The sequence below is a fragment of the Lactuca saligna genome, chromosome 9, assembly GCF_052625555.1.
Source record: "Lactuca saligna cultivar CGN05327 chromosome 9, ASM5262555v1, whole genome shotgun sequence".
Lineage (NCBI taxonomy): Eukaryota > Viridiplantae > Streptophyta > Magnoliopsida > Asterales > Asteraceae > Lactuca > Lactuca saligna.
The window spans coordinates 169,079,293-169,095,910 of record NC_136425.1 but is presented as its reverse complement, the minus strand read 5'-3'; the positions used below and the strand labels follow the sequence as shown (position 1 = coordinate 169,095,910).

Below are 16,618 nucleotides of genomic sequence, written 5' to 3'. Positions count from 1 at the left end.
TTATCATTCTTAAGGCTTTGATGTTGCACTGAAACTTCTCCTTCTCGTCTTGAGGAATATCTTTTACATCATTCATGAGTTGATTGTACTCCTTTTGAGTTTTGACTATCTTTGAAGTGCTTGAGTGTGCAAATGGAGCAACTGTAATTGCTTCCCAGATCAAGTATCCATTATCCTCTAAGCCGATTAGATAATCTTCGAAGTGGTGCGTCCATACTTCATAATCACGAGTATATAAGATTGGAATCCTTGTTGTAGATCCAATATTGTTGGAGATGTTGATTGGATTGGTTTGCGAATCATCCATAGACATTGTGATGATGATTGATCGATCACCTGTTTAAGATCAGACTTGTAATTTAACGTTAGAGTGAGATCGACAATTAATGAGATACGCCAATTTTGAATGACGCCTCAATTAATATCAATCAATGCGGAAAAACCCTAATAACTTCTTCAACAGAAGAGATGTGTATGAATTACACAGCCTCCTGCTCTGATACCAATTGATGAGAATTAATCTCTTGATCGTTTAGATCTTTCACATGTATATTAATCAAGAACAAACAAATCAAGTACAATAAGAATAATAACACAGTATGGAATCAACATAAAGCTTATGATTCAAATATAGTCACGCCTCAGCAAAGCTCGATGAAGAACTTCCACTGTAGAGGCGAGCTAGGGTTTACAATACTTTGATAAGAAAAATAATGAAAGCGTAAATTACTAAGGATGCATGCATGCACCTTAAGTACAAAACCCTAGAGTAAAAATTTGCACGGTTGGACAGGCCCAAACCGACTGCAAAACTGGGCTAAGGACCAAACCCATGACTCAACACTTATACAACCCAACACCATATAAGCAAAAAGTATCACATGATCGATCATGGTGTGATCAGCAAGAGGCTAATGATTTTTTATAAAAGTTTATCACATTAAAGTTAAAACCCATGAGATTCGAACATAGAACAACTCCTTTTAAGTGCTAATTTTCAAGTGATCACCACTAAGCCAATTTGATGCAACCAAGTAATCAACACTAAGTCAACCTGCTTGCCTTTTGTATAATAGTAAGTAACCTGAAAACACAAGCTACAACTTAATACTTTCATGTCATTTGCCCATAAAAATAAGCATAAATTCCAAAAAAATAGTGACATGTTTTAGTTTTGCTACTGATACAAGCAATGTACTTTATATTTACCCATATAAGTGATCTACTTTATTTATAATAATAATAGCAATGTACTTATATTTGTTACCAATGATAAACAATATATAATCTGAAACTTATATAATGTATTATATATATCAACCATAATAGCAATCTATTAAATTTCATTACTTGTAGTAACAATATGTATATATATTTTTTAAATGGTATTCAAATCCGAAAAATTCCGCTTTAAAAGTTAATCGCAAGTGATCCTTGTTAACGACCTTCATGATTGTTAAAATAAAGTAATGTATTATGCCTTCCTTGTAGCATAAAGCATGTTGCTACTTTTTGTAATTTTTACTGAAAGTAAAGAATCTTTTAAACCAAATCAATATTATTTTGGGCATACTTCATAACCATTTGAGTTGTGATGATTCAGTAATACATGTAAAAGATTTGGTGAGTAACTCACTAATCCATATTCAAATCTTAACAACATACAACCCATTTAGACATAAAGGTTCGCTTACCTTGACTTGAATGAATGAAATATAGCATGATGTTCATAACATGGATTAATCGATGCACAAAAGTTGTCTGAAATTCGTTGGTCACATCAAGTAAATAAATGTGTGTGATCATACCACCATCCAAACAAAGTCATAACTTCACCAAAAAGAAAAAAAAAAAAAAAAAAAAAAAAAAACAATCCTTCATGTAAATAATAACACCCTAAATCAAAGAAACAACATAGTTCAAGTAACTTATTAATGGGAACCCTAGATGAGTATCCCTCAAATGTTTCACACTAGTAAAACCAACAAGAATCCAGCTGCAATTCTTAGCAGAAACAACAAAAACAAAGACGGGAGACAAAGATCTAACTACAAGTTTGCAGTTTTTTTTTCTTTTTTTTTTTTGGTAAAAAGAAAACCTAAAACCTTACAAATGAAACTCATATCCTCGATCCCTTTTTATGCATCGCCCGTCTCACCAGAGATGCAAGATGATACACATTTTGACTATACGCCGCAAACTGATTTTACATCTCACTCAAAAAAAAAAGACCAAAAATGTAACTCAAATTCAATCCATAAAAGAAAAAAAGAACACGAAAATAACTCGCTTATACGCCTTCTATCTCTAAAAGAGCACTCTACTTATCTCTTCAGAAGATACCCAACTTTTTTTTTTAATTTTTTTTTAAACTTAAAAACGTGTGCTAATATGGGGATACACCAAACTTCCATCTACTATAGCATATTTTTGAACTCCAAACTAGCCAGCAATTCCTGCACCCAAAAAAAAATGGTGAAATTAGTTTATCATTAAAAGATTTGTTTAATCCATTATAAAGTTTTTAGCTTGAATGATATTTTAACCAACCAATACCCTTGGCAAACATGGGTTTGAATCTTTTTCCTCTTTTCTTACATGAGTGAATTACAAATCCTTATTTCTTGATCAAAATCTTGAATTTACTCTCTTTTTTACAAGAAAATACCATTGGAAGCTTAAAGAAAAGAAGTACAACCATAACTTGATGTAAAAAGATTCAATCTTTAAAGTTCTTGATCTTCTATAGCTAGCATTTTGATTTTAATTCAAAGTATTTGTATAGTTCTATATCAAATATCTATTAAGATTCAAGATTCAAGATTCATGAGTAATTTAAACAAAGAATAAAATAGCAAATTCTTGATACCTCTATTTGGGTGTCGTTTGGCAACACTATAACCAACATAACCAGGAGAAGTTTTAGCCTCAGGGCCATCACCACCAATTCCATACCCGCCAAACGAACCCGACCCTTCTTGCTCACTATTCCCTGACCGCCAAGTCGGGTCACCACCATACACCGAGCCGCCACTCCCACCGCCACCACCATAAAACTCCGAGAAAGGCCCTTCAAAACCACCATTCGCCACCCCACTACTAGCAACATTTCTACCATAACCACCACCACCACCACCGCCTAAACCAAAACCACCATCACCACCACCTCCACCATACCCAAGATTCCCACTAGAAGAATTCCCACCACCAACACCACCACCACCACCTCCACCACCAACAACCGGAGATGAACCCCAATTAAGACCAGAATTCCCGAAAATACCCCCGCCAATACCCCCACTCCCCGACCCAACATAACCACTTGAACCACTAGAATTTGACCCGTAATTAAACCCACCATTACCCCATAAATTTCTAGGAGTCGAACTGAAAAAAGAAGTATTCCCTCCATTCCCACCATTTCCACCATTCAAAGCATTCACACCATCAAAACTAATGGGACCCACAAACCGATTTGAACCCCCTACAAAATAAGGACTCATTCCTCTTCCATACCCTAAACTTCTATTGTAATTAGGGCTACTCATACTCATACTTGGTTCAAAATTTAACCCCATTCCAAAATTTGCAAACCCACTTCTAGGAAGTTGACTGAATCTACCATCATAGGGTCCATGGGTATACCCGTTAAAAAGGTTACCGGTTCGACCCAAACCATACGGGTATCCACCAAGCATGGTGCGATTAGGGCTAGGTGAAAGCTCTTTGGGGACAGCTCGTTTGACTTCAACCATTTTGCCATTGAGTTCATGGAAAGTTTTTAGGAGAACTTTGTCTACAGCTTCTTCTGAATCATAAGTTATGAATCCAAATCCTCTTGGTCTTTGTGTGTTATGATCGTACATCACCACAACGTCTGTAATTGTCCCGAATTGCTCGAAGTATCTTTTGAAATCGGTTTCAGTGACTGTTGAAGCTAACCCTCCTACAAATATCTTTCTAGTTCGATTTGGATTAGGTGAACCTTGAATGCTACCGCTGTTTCTACTCATTGTGGTTTGATCGTCTCTTGGAACGGCTTTTTTTGCTTCGACCTGGTGGAAATTTGAAGCTTTGTGTTAAGAATGATGGAGAGATTGAGTAAGAAAAAATGGAATTGGAGAAATTTATTACCATTCTGCCATCGATGTTGTGTTTCTCTTTGATAACTCGTTCAGCGACTGCGGGATCGGAGAAGACGACGAAACCAAAACCACGGGCACGTCCGGTGGTGTGGTCTTTCATGATTACGGCTTCCAAGACCTCACCGAAGCTACTGAAATATTCCTGGAGGCGTTCTTCGTTTGTATCCCATGATATCCCGCCGATGAATAGCTTGCCGAGATCCGATTGCATTTTCTATACAACAAAATTAATCGATCAGCAACGTGAATTTCTTCGATAAAGCTTTCAATCGGAAAAGGGTTTGAACAATTTTCAACATAGCGTAGATATTGGTGCGAAATTGGTTCCGGAATGATCGAGAATTCTCATTGCAATTAAGAATTCGATTCACCTAAAAATTTCAAGTTTATGAAGCGAAAATGCAGATCAAACAAACATAGATTAAAAGTAATATACCTTAATTTTAAGTTACACAGAGATTAATACGCCTAATATAAAATGGGTATTATCGGATTCAATCAGGAAAACATCGGATCCCTCGATGGCGACCAATCTAACACCAATTCAGGTCCTCCTGAAAAGGGGTTGCACAGATGAAGGAAATCAATCAATCTAGAAACACACTTTTAGCAAAAAAAAAAATTATAAAATCAAAAAATCAAATCGAATACAAAAATCAAAGCCGATTAAAGAAATACCCAGATGACAAATCTCGAAACGATTAACAATTAAGATCTGAGAGGAGGAGCAATTAGAACCGAGGGCACGTTCATCCTCCTCGATACTGCCCCTCCGATTTTGTAGGTTGTTCAGATTTCAATTTCGATTTCAGAATAATATGTCCTTTTGAGAAAGAAATCTTGATGTGAGCTTCTCTCTTCTTCTTGTATTGTATGTATAAAATGGAAGATGTAGAAAAAAAGATCAAATTTCTATAATTAATTGGAATGATGAATATATGCGGTAGTGTGTGTGAGAGAGAAAAGAGGGGAAGAGAGAGAAAAGAAAAGGAAAAAGAGAAATAATTTTGGGTGTTTGATCTGATAAATGGAAGGAGTGCATCTCCTCCAATTCGATCCTTATATACTTATTGGGAAAATCCTTTGGTACTACAATCCCATGTATCAGTCTTATGTACATGCATATGGCATAAGCACAGCGTATGGTCATGATGATGGTCATGTAGCAATGTTTGCGACATTTCAGCTGGTAGAGATGATTGATGGACGGTTGAGATCACTTTGTTCCTGGGATTTTACTTTTGTGTTGTGTCTACAATTTGACTTAAATTTCATTTATATTTATTAAACTGTATTTTGTATATTTGATTTCATACCCAAACATTATATAAAGATAGGATTATGGAATAATCAAGAAAAATGACCTCTGTTTTAAATTAGATTTGATAGTATTATAAAAAAAATTCTACCTTGTCAAAATAACCAAAATCAGGAATAATCAAAGTTCTAAAACATATAATTTTATATTTAATACTATATTATAGAATATATTAGTTATATCTTGAATTTTAAGATGTATAAATTATAATTTTTTTGTTTAATATCGTAGTCTAGAGCCCGGAGTCAAGCCATCATTGAGTGTTTTTTAATTATAATTATTTTTTTGTTCATTCATAAACCAAATTAAAGGGTCTGGAAAAACATTACATGTGAAATTAACTTTAGACCGGTGTGAGTTATTTTTTGTAACTTTAGTAAGATTTATCAAATAGTTAGTTTTTGCAAGTATATTGTTAGTTTTTTTATTTAGTTTTTGTAAGTATGATAATGTAGTGTGCAAGTGTATTGTTAGTTTTTTTTATTTAGTTTTTGTAAGTATGATAATGTAGTGAAAAACCATGGAAAACTTGAAAAAAATAAAGGGATTGTCACATGTTGCATGTCAATGATCAATGACATTGCAATAAATCTTAAATATTTACATTTTACTAATGAGTAAAAAAAACTTAGGATTAAAGTGTTTATTTACTTAGGATTAAAGTGTTTATTTGTTTGTATTTGGGTAATTTTTTTTTTTTTTTACTGTAATGGTAGTTTAAGCCTTAAAGGATTAAAACATATCAAATCCAATAAGCTTCATGGATGTATGTTGGTTATGTGTCACTCCTATATCAAAGATGGTTCATATGCTTTTTATTTTTGTATATCAAGGGAATATTTCAAAGAGTTTGTTTAAACATTAGTAAGAAAATCTATGTTTTACTTGAAATGGGAAAATAGATTATAGTTGTTGCGTTCTTTGATTATTGTAGAAAAATTAGATCATGTTGTTTTGGCTTTAAATCTTTGATCTTTGAAAGCGTAAGTTCTTGTGATAGACAACAAGCTTTGAGGACTAAAATGATATTTCTTGACATATATCATATGTGAATTTACTATTTATTTTAGTGATTTTGTAAAACATAATAAAAATATTTAAATAGACTTATAACATGCAATATGAATAACATAACTTATAACATGCAATATGAATAACATAAATGTTTGTGATTTATCATATAACAAGAACTATTCACTATGATATCTCATAATTAACTATTATATAAATGATCATGGCATCAACATTAAATTTTTGTAATTTAACATTTTATGACCATGGCATCAACATTAACTTCAATTTTTGTAATTTAACATTTAATGACCATGACATCAAACATAAATTTTTTGTTTTTTGTTTATAACAAAAATATATTGTTTTTTGTTGCTTTTATAAGACCATGGCATGTGACCTAATAGCAAGTAAAAGCAAATTGTTTTTTTTTTAAGTTTGCAACAAAGAGCATTGTTATATCTTTAGGTTCATGTTATTTTTTTGAAAGATCTTGTATGCTTGAGACTTGAGAGTTATTATAGAGTGATATTACTAATAATATATGATCCTATAGGATCACACCATATAGCAAGTTACCGTCAATTGATTATTTATTACTATAATTTCGTTATTAATAAATATATCAACATCTGTATTTTATTGGAAAATTATATCATGAAAATAATATTTTACTAACTGGAAATTTAATATTTTGTGGAAATAATATTTATTGGAAAAATAACAACTTATTAAATATATCATAAAATATTATTATATAATATATTAATTTTCAACTCTTTGGTGAATAGTTCTTACATCCTATTAGTGGGTTCTTTTTTTTTTTCCTTTGGACAATTTTTATTAACCATTTTTTTTTTGTCAACGACTGAAGAATATATGGGAACACGTGTTACAGAAGCCAATATACAAGTGTTTCAAAAGCCAATAGAAATTAGATTAGTGCCTACATCCAACTGGCATACCATCAGACCACCAGTCTCGCAACCATCGCACATTCACAAATTTCATACCTATCAGGTAATCGGTAGTTCTCCTAGTAAGCAAACTCCAATATCATATTAATCCAAATACTTTTAACTGATTTTGTGTTTTTTTCGTTCCTATCGATGTGCGTCTTCGGTATTTTGGCTGTGTGATGTTCTATTGGTTTCCTAAACCTTCTCATGTGTTGTGTTTTTGCTCCAAAGCTGAAATCGATGGGAGCCGGGTGAAACCCTTTGTCGGCTTCCAAAATCGAACCCTCGATTTCCCGTTTTCCTTATACAACTTTGGTGTACTTTGAAATCAAACAGTATCTTACTACTCTACTTCTATTCATTCATAGACCCCATTCATAATTTTGGATGACAACGAAGAAAAGTCAACATATTGGTCATTCTTATCGACTCACTTGACATTTTACTTCTAAAAAATTTAATATTTTTTGCATATTTTTCTAGGCTTTGAAGAGGCATTTCCAAATGGAACCAATATGTGGCATGATTTCGTTCTTCCAGTTAATGAATACACCCGTTAGTTTAGTTCAGCCTATTCAGTTGATTCAAGAATTCATTTACCTCACTTTCTAACATTTTCTTAAGATTTCTACTTTGATTCTTGAGTTTTTGTTAAATTAAAATCTATCATTTATCGTGAGTAAGCTTTATTTTTTAAAATTTGAATTTTTCCAAAACTAAACCAGGAAGAAACCAAAGTATGATAACCATGATTGGGGTTAAATGTAAGGAACTGAGTCTATGAATTGAATCGTTTTGTTGGTTGCATATGACCTGAAGATACCTTCACTATGTTTCTTCCAAGTCTCAATTTTGATTTGTCGCCCTAAGTCTAACTCTTTATGTCAATGTTTTGTAGTTAAGAGGTAGCATACGACCTAAAGATACCTCCTAATTTCACCAATGAATGCTTTCCACTGATATTTCACCGTCACCACCAATCGATCCCTAAATCCAATCAATTTTCTCTCTGATGCTCGCTACTAAACATGAAAAAGTTTATAAGGTAAAAACTCTGCTCGATGCAGGTGCTCCATGGAATTCTTTCATTTATTTTTTTCAAAAATTCAATATTTAATTTGTTTATTCTCTGATTATATTTCCTTTCACTAAACAGCCTGTCTTCAACTCTCTACAAATTCGCTTACACAAGTTTCTTGTGGGTATGGTGTTGTAGTTTCGCAGTTGGTAATTAAGCCCTATGTCACAGATTTTATGTATGTTTTCAATATAAACATGAAGAGGTTATTTTGGTCATTTAACCTACAAATAAGTTTCATTTTTAGAACTGGTGGCTCGGAGCTCGATGTAGCATACTGTGCATTCTTAAGAGAATGTATTGTTATGCGTTAAGATATTGAGAGCCAACAATGACTTTGATTTGTCTAATTTCTCAAAATTCGGCTGGCAATTATCCTCTGCCACCATTATCTTCTTCCCAAGTGAGTTAAAAATAATCTCATAACTTATAACATCTCTTTAATCATCTAATATAAATGATTATTGTATTCTTGTAGGATGAAGTCAGTAGAAGGGGTTTGCTTTTCTACAAAAGAAGAAAAAAAACAATAGGAATGAAGGTTATTTCATATATTCATTTAATATTTATCAATTGATATGTTACTAGACTTTTAATATGCATCTTTTCAGTCACACTACTGAAGGAGCTACAAACTGAATATTGTTAAATGGTATTTTATTTTTTTTACCCTTGTAGGTATTGTTGGAGTTGGAAAAGAAGTACCCTCTCTATTTAGAGAAGAAATTAGGTGGTGTAGTGCAAAAAACCCAAGAAATTGGGAGATTCATATAAATAAAATACAAGTAATGAACAAATGAAAGTACATTGTTATTCCATTCATTTAGCCCCTGATTGGATGACTGTATTTTTGAAGTCTTTGAATATCCAAAAAATTTTTTAAAATTAGTTTCCTCTATTTTTACTTTTATTTCTTCCCTTTTTACCCTTTGTGGTAAACAGTGATTTAGTTAGAAGTTGTGACGGTTTGTGTGTATATGTAGAGCTGAAGAGAGTAGATAATATGTTGTTTGTAAGTTCATGGAGAATCAATGGAATTATATTGCAATAGAGGCAAAAAAAATTCTATTACAAGTACTACTTTCATTCTCAGTCCTATTTTTTATTTGTATTTCTTAAAAAAATATGCATAGTCATTGTTAACACACAATTTTTTTCAACAATTGATGGGTGTATATCCTACAATATAACATGATTGAGATAACATTAAACTCACTTATCCAAGTGCAATAAGTAGTTCATTTTGAATGTGAATATTGCTAATTTGTGATGTTTTTCTTTGGTGGTAATTGTAAGTGGACAACCTTTATATGCAGCTTACTACACTTATTTTTAAGTATCTTCTCAGCATTTGTCCATACACACTAACAACACATGAGAAGGTGATAGAATGTTCACTAAATTTTGTGAAAGCATCACTAGCTAACGTAAAGTTTGAAAACTATTCAAGAGGAGTAGTGAAGTGTAACTAAGTTGTTATAAGGGTGAGTTATGTTTTTTCATATTCTCTTTCAAAACCATTACAAGGACAATATGCTTTTTTTTAAAATTCGCCTAATAATCGAATTGGTGTTTTGGATAACTCTGGTGTTGTTGGGCTTCAAATACAAATCATTTTATGTTTTAATAATTATTTATAACCCTTTTAAATTAATGTTTCTTAGCTCATTTGTTAGAACGATGTTGTTTTTGTATAAAGTATTGGAGAATTAGTAACCTGGCTTCAGGTTAGCCCATAAAGGACTGAATCCCTTTACAAACACTCGGTGACTTCCAACCCCGCAAAGCGGGGAATCTTCACTAGTTATTTATAAGTTATATTTATATATCTTAATAAAGTAGTTCAATTTATATAAAAGGTAGTTAGGGATTCTTTATATATAAAATAAGATATGTGTATATGACTAGTCATATATATATATATATATATATATATATATATATATATATATATATATATATATATATATGTGTGTGTGTGTGTGTGTGTGTGTTTGGGATTCTTTATAAATAAGATTCAATTTTATAAAAGATAACATGTATGTATATATAAACTAGCCATGAGACAACTTTTGTCTTATTTTGTGCCTAACCTTTTTCGAAAAAGTGAGAAGAGACAAAGTATGGTATTCTTTTGAATTGTTTAATCAATTCTACCATGCTTATAAGAAACATGTCTCATGCTTTCGCTTTATGGTATCTTCTTGCTTTTTGGCCATTATATAAGGGATGTCATGGAATGTTAGATTAGAGTTCTTGCAAACTGTAACACTGTAAATTTTCAAATAAAATTTTCATTTTTAAAACCACCTCAAAACACAATCTTACTTTTCTCAAAACACAAAATGTATAAGTTGTTCAAAACACAAGACAACAAATGGTTTGATAATATCCCATAATTCTCAAAAACAATATATCTAGCTGATGTGTACAATCATGTCGGCGCCTTCTCGCGATCCTAAGAAGTGCCTAAAACACATTTCACCCAACACGGTAAGCACGAAGCTTAGTGAGTTCCTCAAATACCACACACAAATAATTAGCCTCTCATGGCTATATCTCGATAAGGAACCTCTGTTCCATGTATCTCATTGAGGACCCTCCGATCTGACAACTCGGGTTGGACCCGCCGGTCCTAACCAATAAAGCACAAAACAATATACAACATAAATCACAAAGACAAATGCATGATATCACATAATGTAACATGCATGTGCAGTTATCGTGTATTGTAAATTATAAAATTGAATAATATTACGAAATATTATATGATATTGAGTGTTGAGTTCTAACATATAGTTTTTACTGGAATTGAAGTAAACTATGTTTAGAATAAATCTGATAATATTGGAAGTCTTATGAGATTCCAATCAAATGCCATATAGTGAAATTTAACGAAAATATAAAATTTGAAATAAGTAAAATTTTATTAATGAAAGTTGTAAAGAATCTCGTTAGAATCATTTAGGCGAAAAAACCTCATCGAAATCCGAGTTATAACGAAAAAATTATGACCAATCGAAGATCCGTTACAAATCCGGCAAACACTATTTCGCGTAAAAAGTGAGTTTTCGATAAACTACTTTTTAGCCTTAATGATTTAAATGAAAGTTGTAGAACTCGTGAAATTAATGAACTTTCATATAAAGAACTTTTGAATCTGACTTTGTATGAGGAAGTTATAATTTTTCTAGAATTTCGGAATAACGGTAGACAGCTAAAAAATCGAAATAAAAATCAAGCGATATTTAGCCGAAACAATCTAAATGAGAATCGAAGGTCTCGTCAGTAGTAGTACAACGGTAAAAAGTCTGATGAAAGCGGACGTCAGATGAAGAACTTATGAATTTTTTACGGACTTTTCCTGTCCCGGCCCGTTAAGAATATAATAATAAAAATGAATTCAAAATTAGCCGACGGAGTCTAAACAAAAGTTGTAGAGTATATTCTCACATATGCGTGCATATAAAGAACATCCAAAACGGAGCTCGTACGCAAAAGATATGAATTTTTGAAGTTTTTAAATAAAAATAATTGAAAAATCGAAATATTATCCGGAGCGGTATGCCCCGCCTACACGAGGTTACGCCCAACGTACCTTGAATGTATCCGATCCGGAGTTAGCCACGTAGCCCGCCTTCGCCTGATCGACACATGGAGCCACATCCGAGCCCGAATTCCGAGCCAGTGACACCTTGCATACGCCCAACATACTTTAGTACGTCCAGCGTACTCTGAGGCTTCGACCTAGTATAAATAGTAAGCGAGACTCTCCAGTTTTAGTTTACAAACATTGCTCTTCTACACCCCTTTCATCCTTTTAGCCCACTTTTAACCCTCCAAAGCCCCCGTATCATTCCTGACACCCGAAGCAAGTCCCGACCCTCCAAAGTTCCCGAGGAAATCATATTTTCAAGCCGAAACTTTGCCCGAGTAAGGCCGGTTTTCAACTAAAATCACCGGTTTCATCGCAGAAAGTCATATTTCGAGTCGAAGTGTTGGCCAAATTATTATTTAAACCCCGATTATTTCATGGCGAGTTTCAATATATAGGAACAATTGTATGTTATGTGTTATATGTGCAAGGTGCTTTCTTGTGATATTTTGGTATTGACTTTGAGTCTTTGGCCATGTAGAGCATGTCTCATATTAATATTATACCTTTGATCATGTAGAGCATGTCTTGTATTATTTTGGTATTGGCTTTGTGCCTTTGGCCATGTAAAGCATGTCTCGTATAACTTTTGATATAGGTAATGGGCTAGGTAGGGCTAAAAGCCTATATATGCTAGAAAAATGATATTCAGAAATTTATATATCTTCTATGCCATTTGGGCTGAACTTTTTTTGATGTATATCAAGTATTGAAAAGTATATCTTTGATTAAAGTCTTTGATTGATATGAATGCCTGTCACATGATTTCACATATGTCTTTGTTGTTCCTCTTTGCTTCTTCCATATTGATGTATATATATGGCATAAAGTTATATTGTATCTATTATTGAACTCACTAAGTGTCACCGCTTACCCTCTCAAGATTTTAATAAATTTCAGATAATAATGATAAACCCTAAGTAGGGTATTAAATAATGATAAACCCTAATATTCTAAAATACGATGTTAGTCCATATTGCAGAGTAATGGCTGAACATGTTAGTAGCCATACCCCTGATGTTGGTGGAGGTCCTCAACCCAAGGAAGTGAATACTCCTATATATCCTCGTGAGGAGCAACTCTTGGGTAAACTTATTGGTATCATTCGGCAGACTCTTGAAGAACAGAAAAAGGATAATAATAAAGGAAAAGAGAAAGCCGTTGGAGAATCTTCAGGAGAGAAAGCGAGACACCCCTCTTTTAAAACTTTTAAAAGCAGTGGAGCTACAGAGTTTGCTGGTGTCCTTAATCCTATAGTCGTTCTTACTTGGATTCAGAACACAGAGAAAGTATTCCATATTTCCCATGTGCATAATGAAGACAAGGCTAATTACGCATCTGCAATGTTAGTTGATGAAGCCTTGGTCTGGTGGGAAGCAACGTATGAAGCTCTCAATGGTTATGACCAGGAGAACTTTTCCTGGGAGATGTTCAAGACTCGTCTGCTAGGGAAGTATTGTCCTCTAGATATGAGGAGAAGGTTAGAGAAAGAATTCCTAGAACTCAAAAAAGAAGAGAAGACGGTGAATGAGTATGAGACTCAGTTCAATCAGCGAGCACGGTTCGCTACAAAGTACATACCAACTGAAGACGATAAAATTAAATTGTTCTTGGAAGGGTTACGATATGAAATCTGTGATTTTATGATAAATCAGGATGTTCTATCATTTGATAAAGCTGTAGAGTATGCTCGAATGCATGAGCATGACTTAGAGATATGTGGTGCCACTCTTTCTGTTTCAAAACTGCCACGCATTGAACGAACTACTCTTGTTTCCTCTATGCAACCACCTCGACCTGTTCAAGCCGATTCAAATTCAAGGATGCAATCTCAGAATGCATCTCATTGCCATGGTAGGTCACAATCTTTTTCTCTTCAGTCACCATTATGTAGAAGATGCGGAATGAACCACCAAGGCCAATGCGGAATAGATAAAGGATTAGTGATATGTTATGGGTGTGGAAAATATGGGCCACGTAAAGCCTATTTTCCCGATGAAGAATATTATGTGCTATGCTTGTGGTGTTATTGGCCATAGGAAACACTTTTTCCCTACTCTTAATAGTCAAATGATGGGGAGTCAAGCTTCTGTTCAATAACCAGCGAGAAGTCAAGCTCTTATTCAACAAACAAAGACTACTCCAACTAAAAAGGAGGACGTGCCAAAAGCTAAGGGTCGTGTATTCCTGATTACCACAGAAGAAGCACATGAGGACCCGAATGTTGTGCCGGGTACATTTCTTGTCAGCTCTAGACCTACTCACATCTTATTTGATTATGGTGCTTCAGATTCTTTTGTGTCTCATGAATTTGCACATTCTTTTCAAATTGCTTGCTATGCAATTGTGCAACCATTCCACGTAGATACTGCGAGAAGTATATCATTACTTGCTGATAAAGTTTATAAGGATTATGTCATAGAAATTAAAAGCTATAATTTTCTTGCCAATCTGATTCCTATCTCCTTGCCTAATTTTGATATTATTCTCGGCATGGATTGGTTGTCAAGGAATCATGCTGAACTCTTATGTTATGAAAAGATAGTACGTATTCCTATCAAAGGGAAGAATCCTATTTACGTCTACAGTGAACAAAGACCTAAAATCTTAAAAATAATCTCTTTCTTAAAAGCTTGTAAATTCATATCGAAGGGATGTTCTATCTATCTGGCCTATACAGTTGATACCTCGAAAGAGGAGAACAAAATTGTAAATGAGTTTCCCGTTGTTAATGAGTATCCTGACATTTTCCCTGATGATTGCCTGGATTACCTTCGGACAGGAAAGTGGAATTCCGAATCGACCTTATGCCTGGTGCTGCTCCGATTGCAAAGACTCCTTATCGTCTTGCACCAGATGAGATGAAAGAAATGATGATCCAACTATAGGAATGACTTGACATACCTTTTATGTAGCTTGAAACCTTGTTGTATTTGGCCTTAAGAGCTTAGCACCAAAAGTATGAATACCTCAAATGGCTCACAACACACTTAGGACAAAGGTGACTCTTGAGAGAGAATTTCCATGCACTAAAACTCCTCCATGAACTCCAAGAACATGTTGTTCTTATTTTTAGGTTATGGAGCATATATTTATATGTAGGATTCCAAGGTCATGGGTATAACCCAAATCCATACCTATGGGTTTATGATCCATTGTTCATGTGGCCTAACTCTTTACATATCCATACATAAACTTAGTCCCATATGGATCATAAGCCCAACACATATAAATATAACCAATTACCATAATTAGTCCCCATAAATTTAATTAGTCTCTTTTGATCACTAAATTAATTCCAAACTAGTTCTTGATCAATACTAATTAAATCGTATGATTTCATATTAATATATTAGAACTTATAATATATTAATAAATCATATATAACCCTTTCTCAAAAGTCCATCCTAACAAATTGTCCTGATATGAAACCCAAATGGACCATGCTACCCTTTCTCAAAAGTCCATCCTAACAAATTGTCCTGATATGAAACCCAAATGGACCATGCTACCCTCAGGTCGAGTACATACCAATAATATTATGGGCTTAGACATCTAATCCAACAGTCTACTACTTGGATAAGTCTAAAACTATTATTACAAATACGACTCTAAAATCCTGACTAGCAATCGTAGCTCTTAAAAGCCATTGTCGAACTCTGACCTACTCAATGACGTGTCAATTAGATAAGGGATCATATATTCCTCCATTCTAGATATCACATGGACTGAGACATGGATTATAATCATTCTCTCTGTTCTTCTGTTGTTTCCTGATTTCTGATTTATGATGACCGACTAATAGAACAAATCAAATCAGTCCAAGCCCGACCGAGCACTTAGGGTTGTCATTACTAAACCATCGAGGGGCCCACAGATATCGCTTTTATCCACATGGTTTAAAAGGAACGGATAAAGTTTGACCCAAATGCTTGCTTGTACTTACTCATCAAATTACACACAATGATATGTTTTATAACATCCAAGTTACCGGTGTGTTTACATATGTCAATGTGAAACCGACACGCAACTACAACTCACACGTCTCCATTTAAAGAATATAAGATATTATCCTCTGATGATCGCTCGTGATAAAATCCATGAAGTGATTCAGATGAGCATCGGTTAGATCCAATACTCATATCTTATTCCAGTAGTACTCATGAATACTACAGCCACTTTGTCCTAGTCAAACTACAAACCCATTCATGACAGTCTTGCCTCAATACCTACTTCCAAAGTATGATCGACTGTCGATTATTTGAATAACCTAGTTATTTGGGTAGTGAAACACACGAATAATCGAATCCAATATGGTCTCAGAACTTATGAATATAAATAAAACACCTTTTATTTAATCACCATATTGATTACACATTATTAATTGTATAATGTTTCGATTTATCAACCTAATACTTGAATTAAAACAATAGCTATGCAATGCTCCAATCA

General features: G+C 33.7%; 2 protein-coding genes across 3 annotated transcripts; one reads left to right on the top strand and one right to left on the bottom strand.

The window, feature by feature from the left end:
- Positions 1–1,901: 1,901 nt before the first annotated feature.
- On the bottom strand, positions 1,902–5,208 carry LOC145014970 (RNA-binding (RRM/RBD/RNP motifs) family protein). 2 transcript variants are annotated; one of them, XM_078973416.1, is made up of 6 exons: positions 4,824–5,208; positions 4,582–4,699; positions 4,443–4,516; positions 4,135–4,359; positions 2,870–4,055; positions 1,902–2,456 (listed from the first exon to the last, which is right to left on the bottom strand). In XM_078973416.1, exons 4-6 carry the CDS (start codon positions 4,354–4,356, stop codon positions 2,443–2,445), a joined length of 1,422 nt encoding a protein of 473 aa, XP_078829542.1. In that variant the 5' UTR covers positions 4,357–4,359; positions 4,443–4,516; positions 4,582–4,699; positions 4,824–5,208; the 3' UTR covers positions 1,902–2,442. The 2 variants fall into 2 exon arrangements, with proteins under 2 accessions (XP_078829542.1, XP_078829541.1); XM_078973415.1 differs by lacking the exon at positions 4,443–4,516 and having other exon boundaries at positions 4,824–5,206.
- Positions 5,209–13,152: 7,944 nt separating this feature from the next.
- Positions 13,153–14,205, top strand: LOC145016922 (uncharacterized). The gene is made up of 2 exons (XM_078975077.1): positions 13,153–13,164; positions 13,279–14,205. The coding sequence occupies exons 1-2, from the start codon at positions 13,153–13,155 to the stop codon at positions 14,203–14,205; spliced, it is 939 nt and encodes a 312-aa protein (XP_078831203.1).
- Positions 14,206–16,618: the final 2,413 nt, after the last annotated feature.

Bases quoted from the DNA above. Each gene is read 5' to 3' on its own strand.
- LOC145014970 (XM_078973416.1), bottom strand. From the start codon at position 4,356: ATGCAATCGGATCTCGGCAAGCTATTCATCGGCGGGATATCATGGGAT. The intron at 4,056-4,134 runs GTAATAAATTTC...AATTTCCACCAG, and splicing joins ACAACATCGATGGCAGAATG to GTCGAAGCAAAAAAAGCCGT.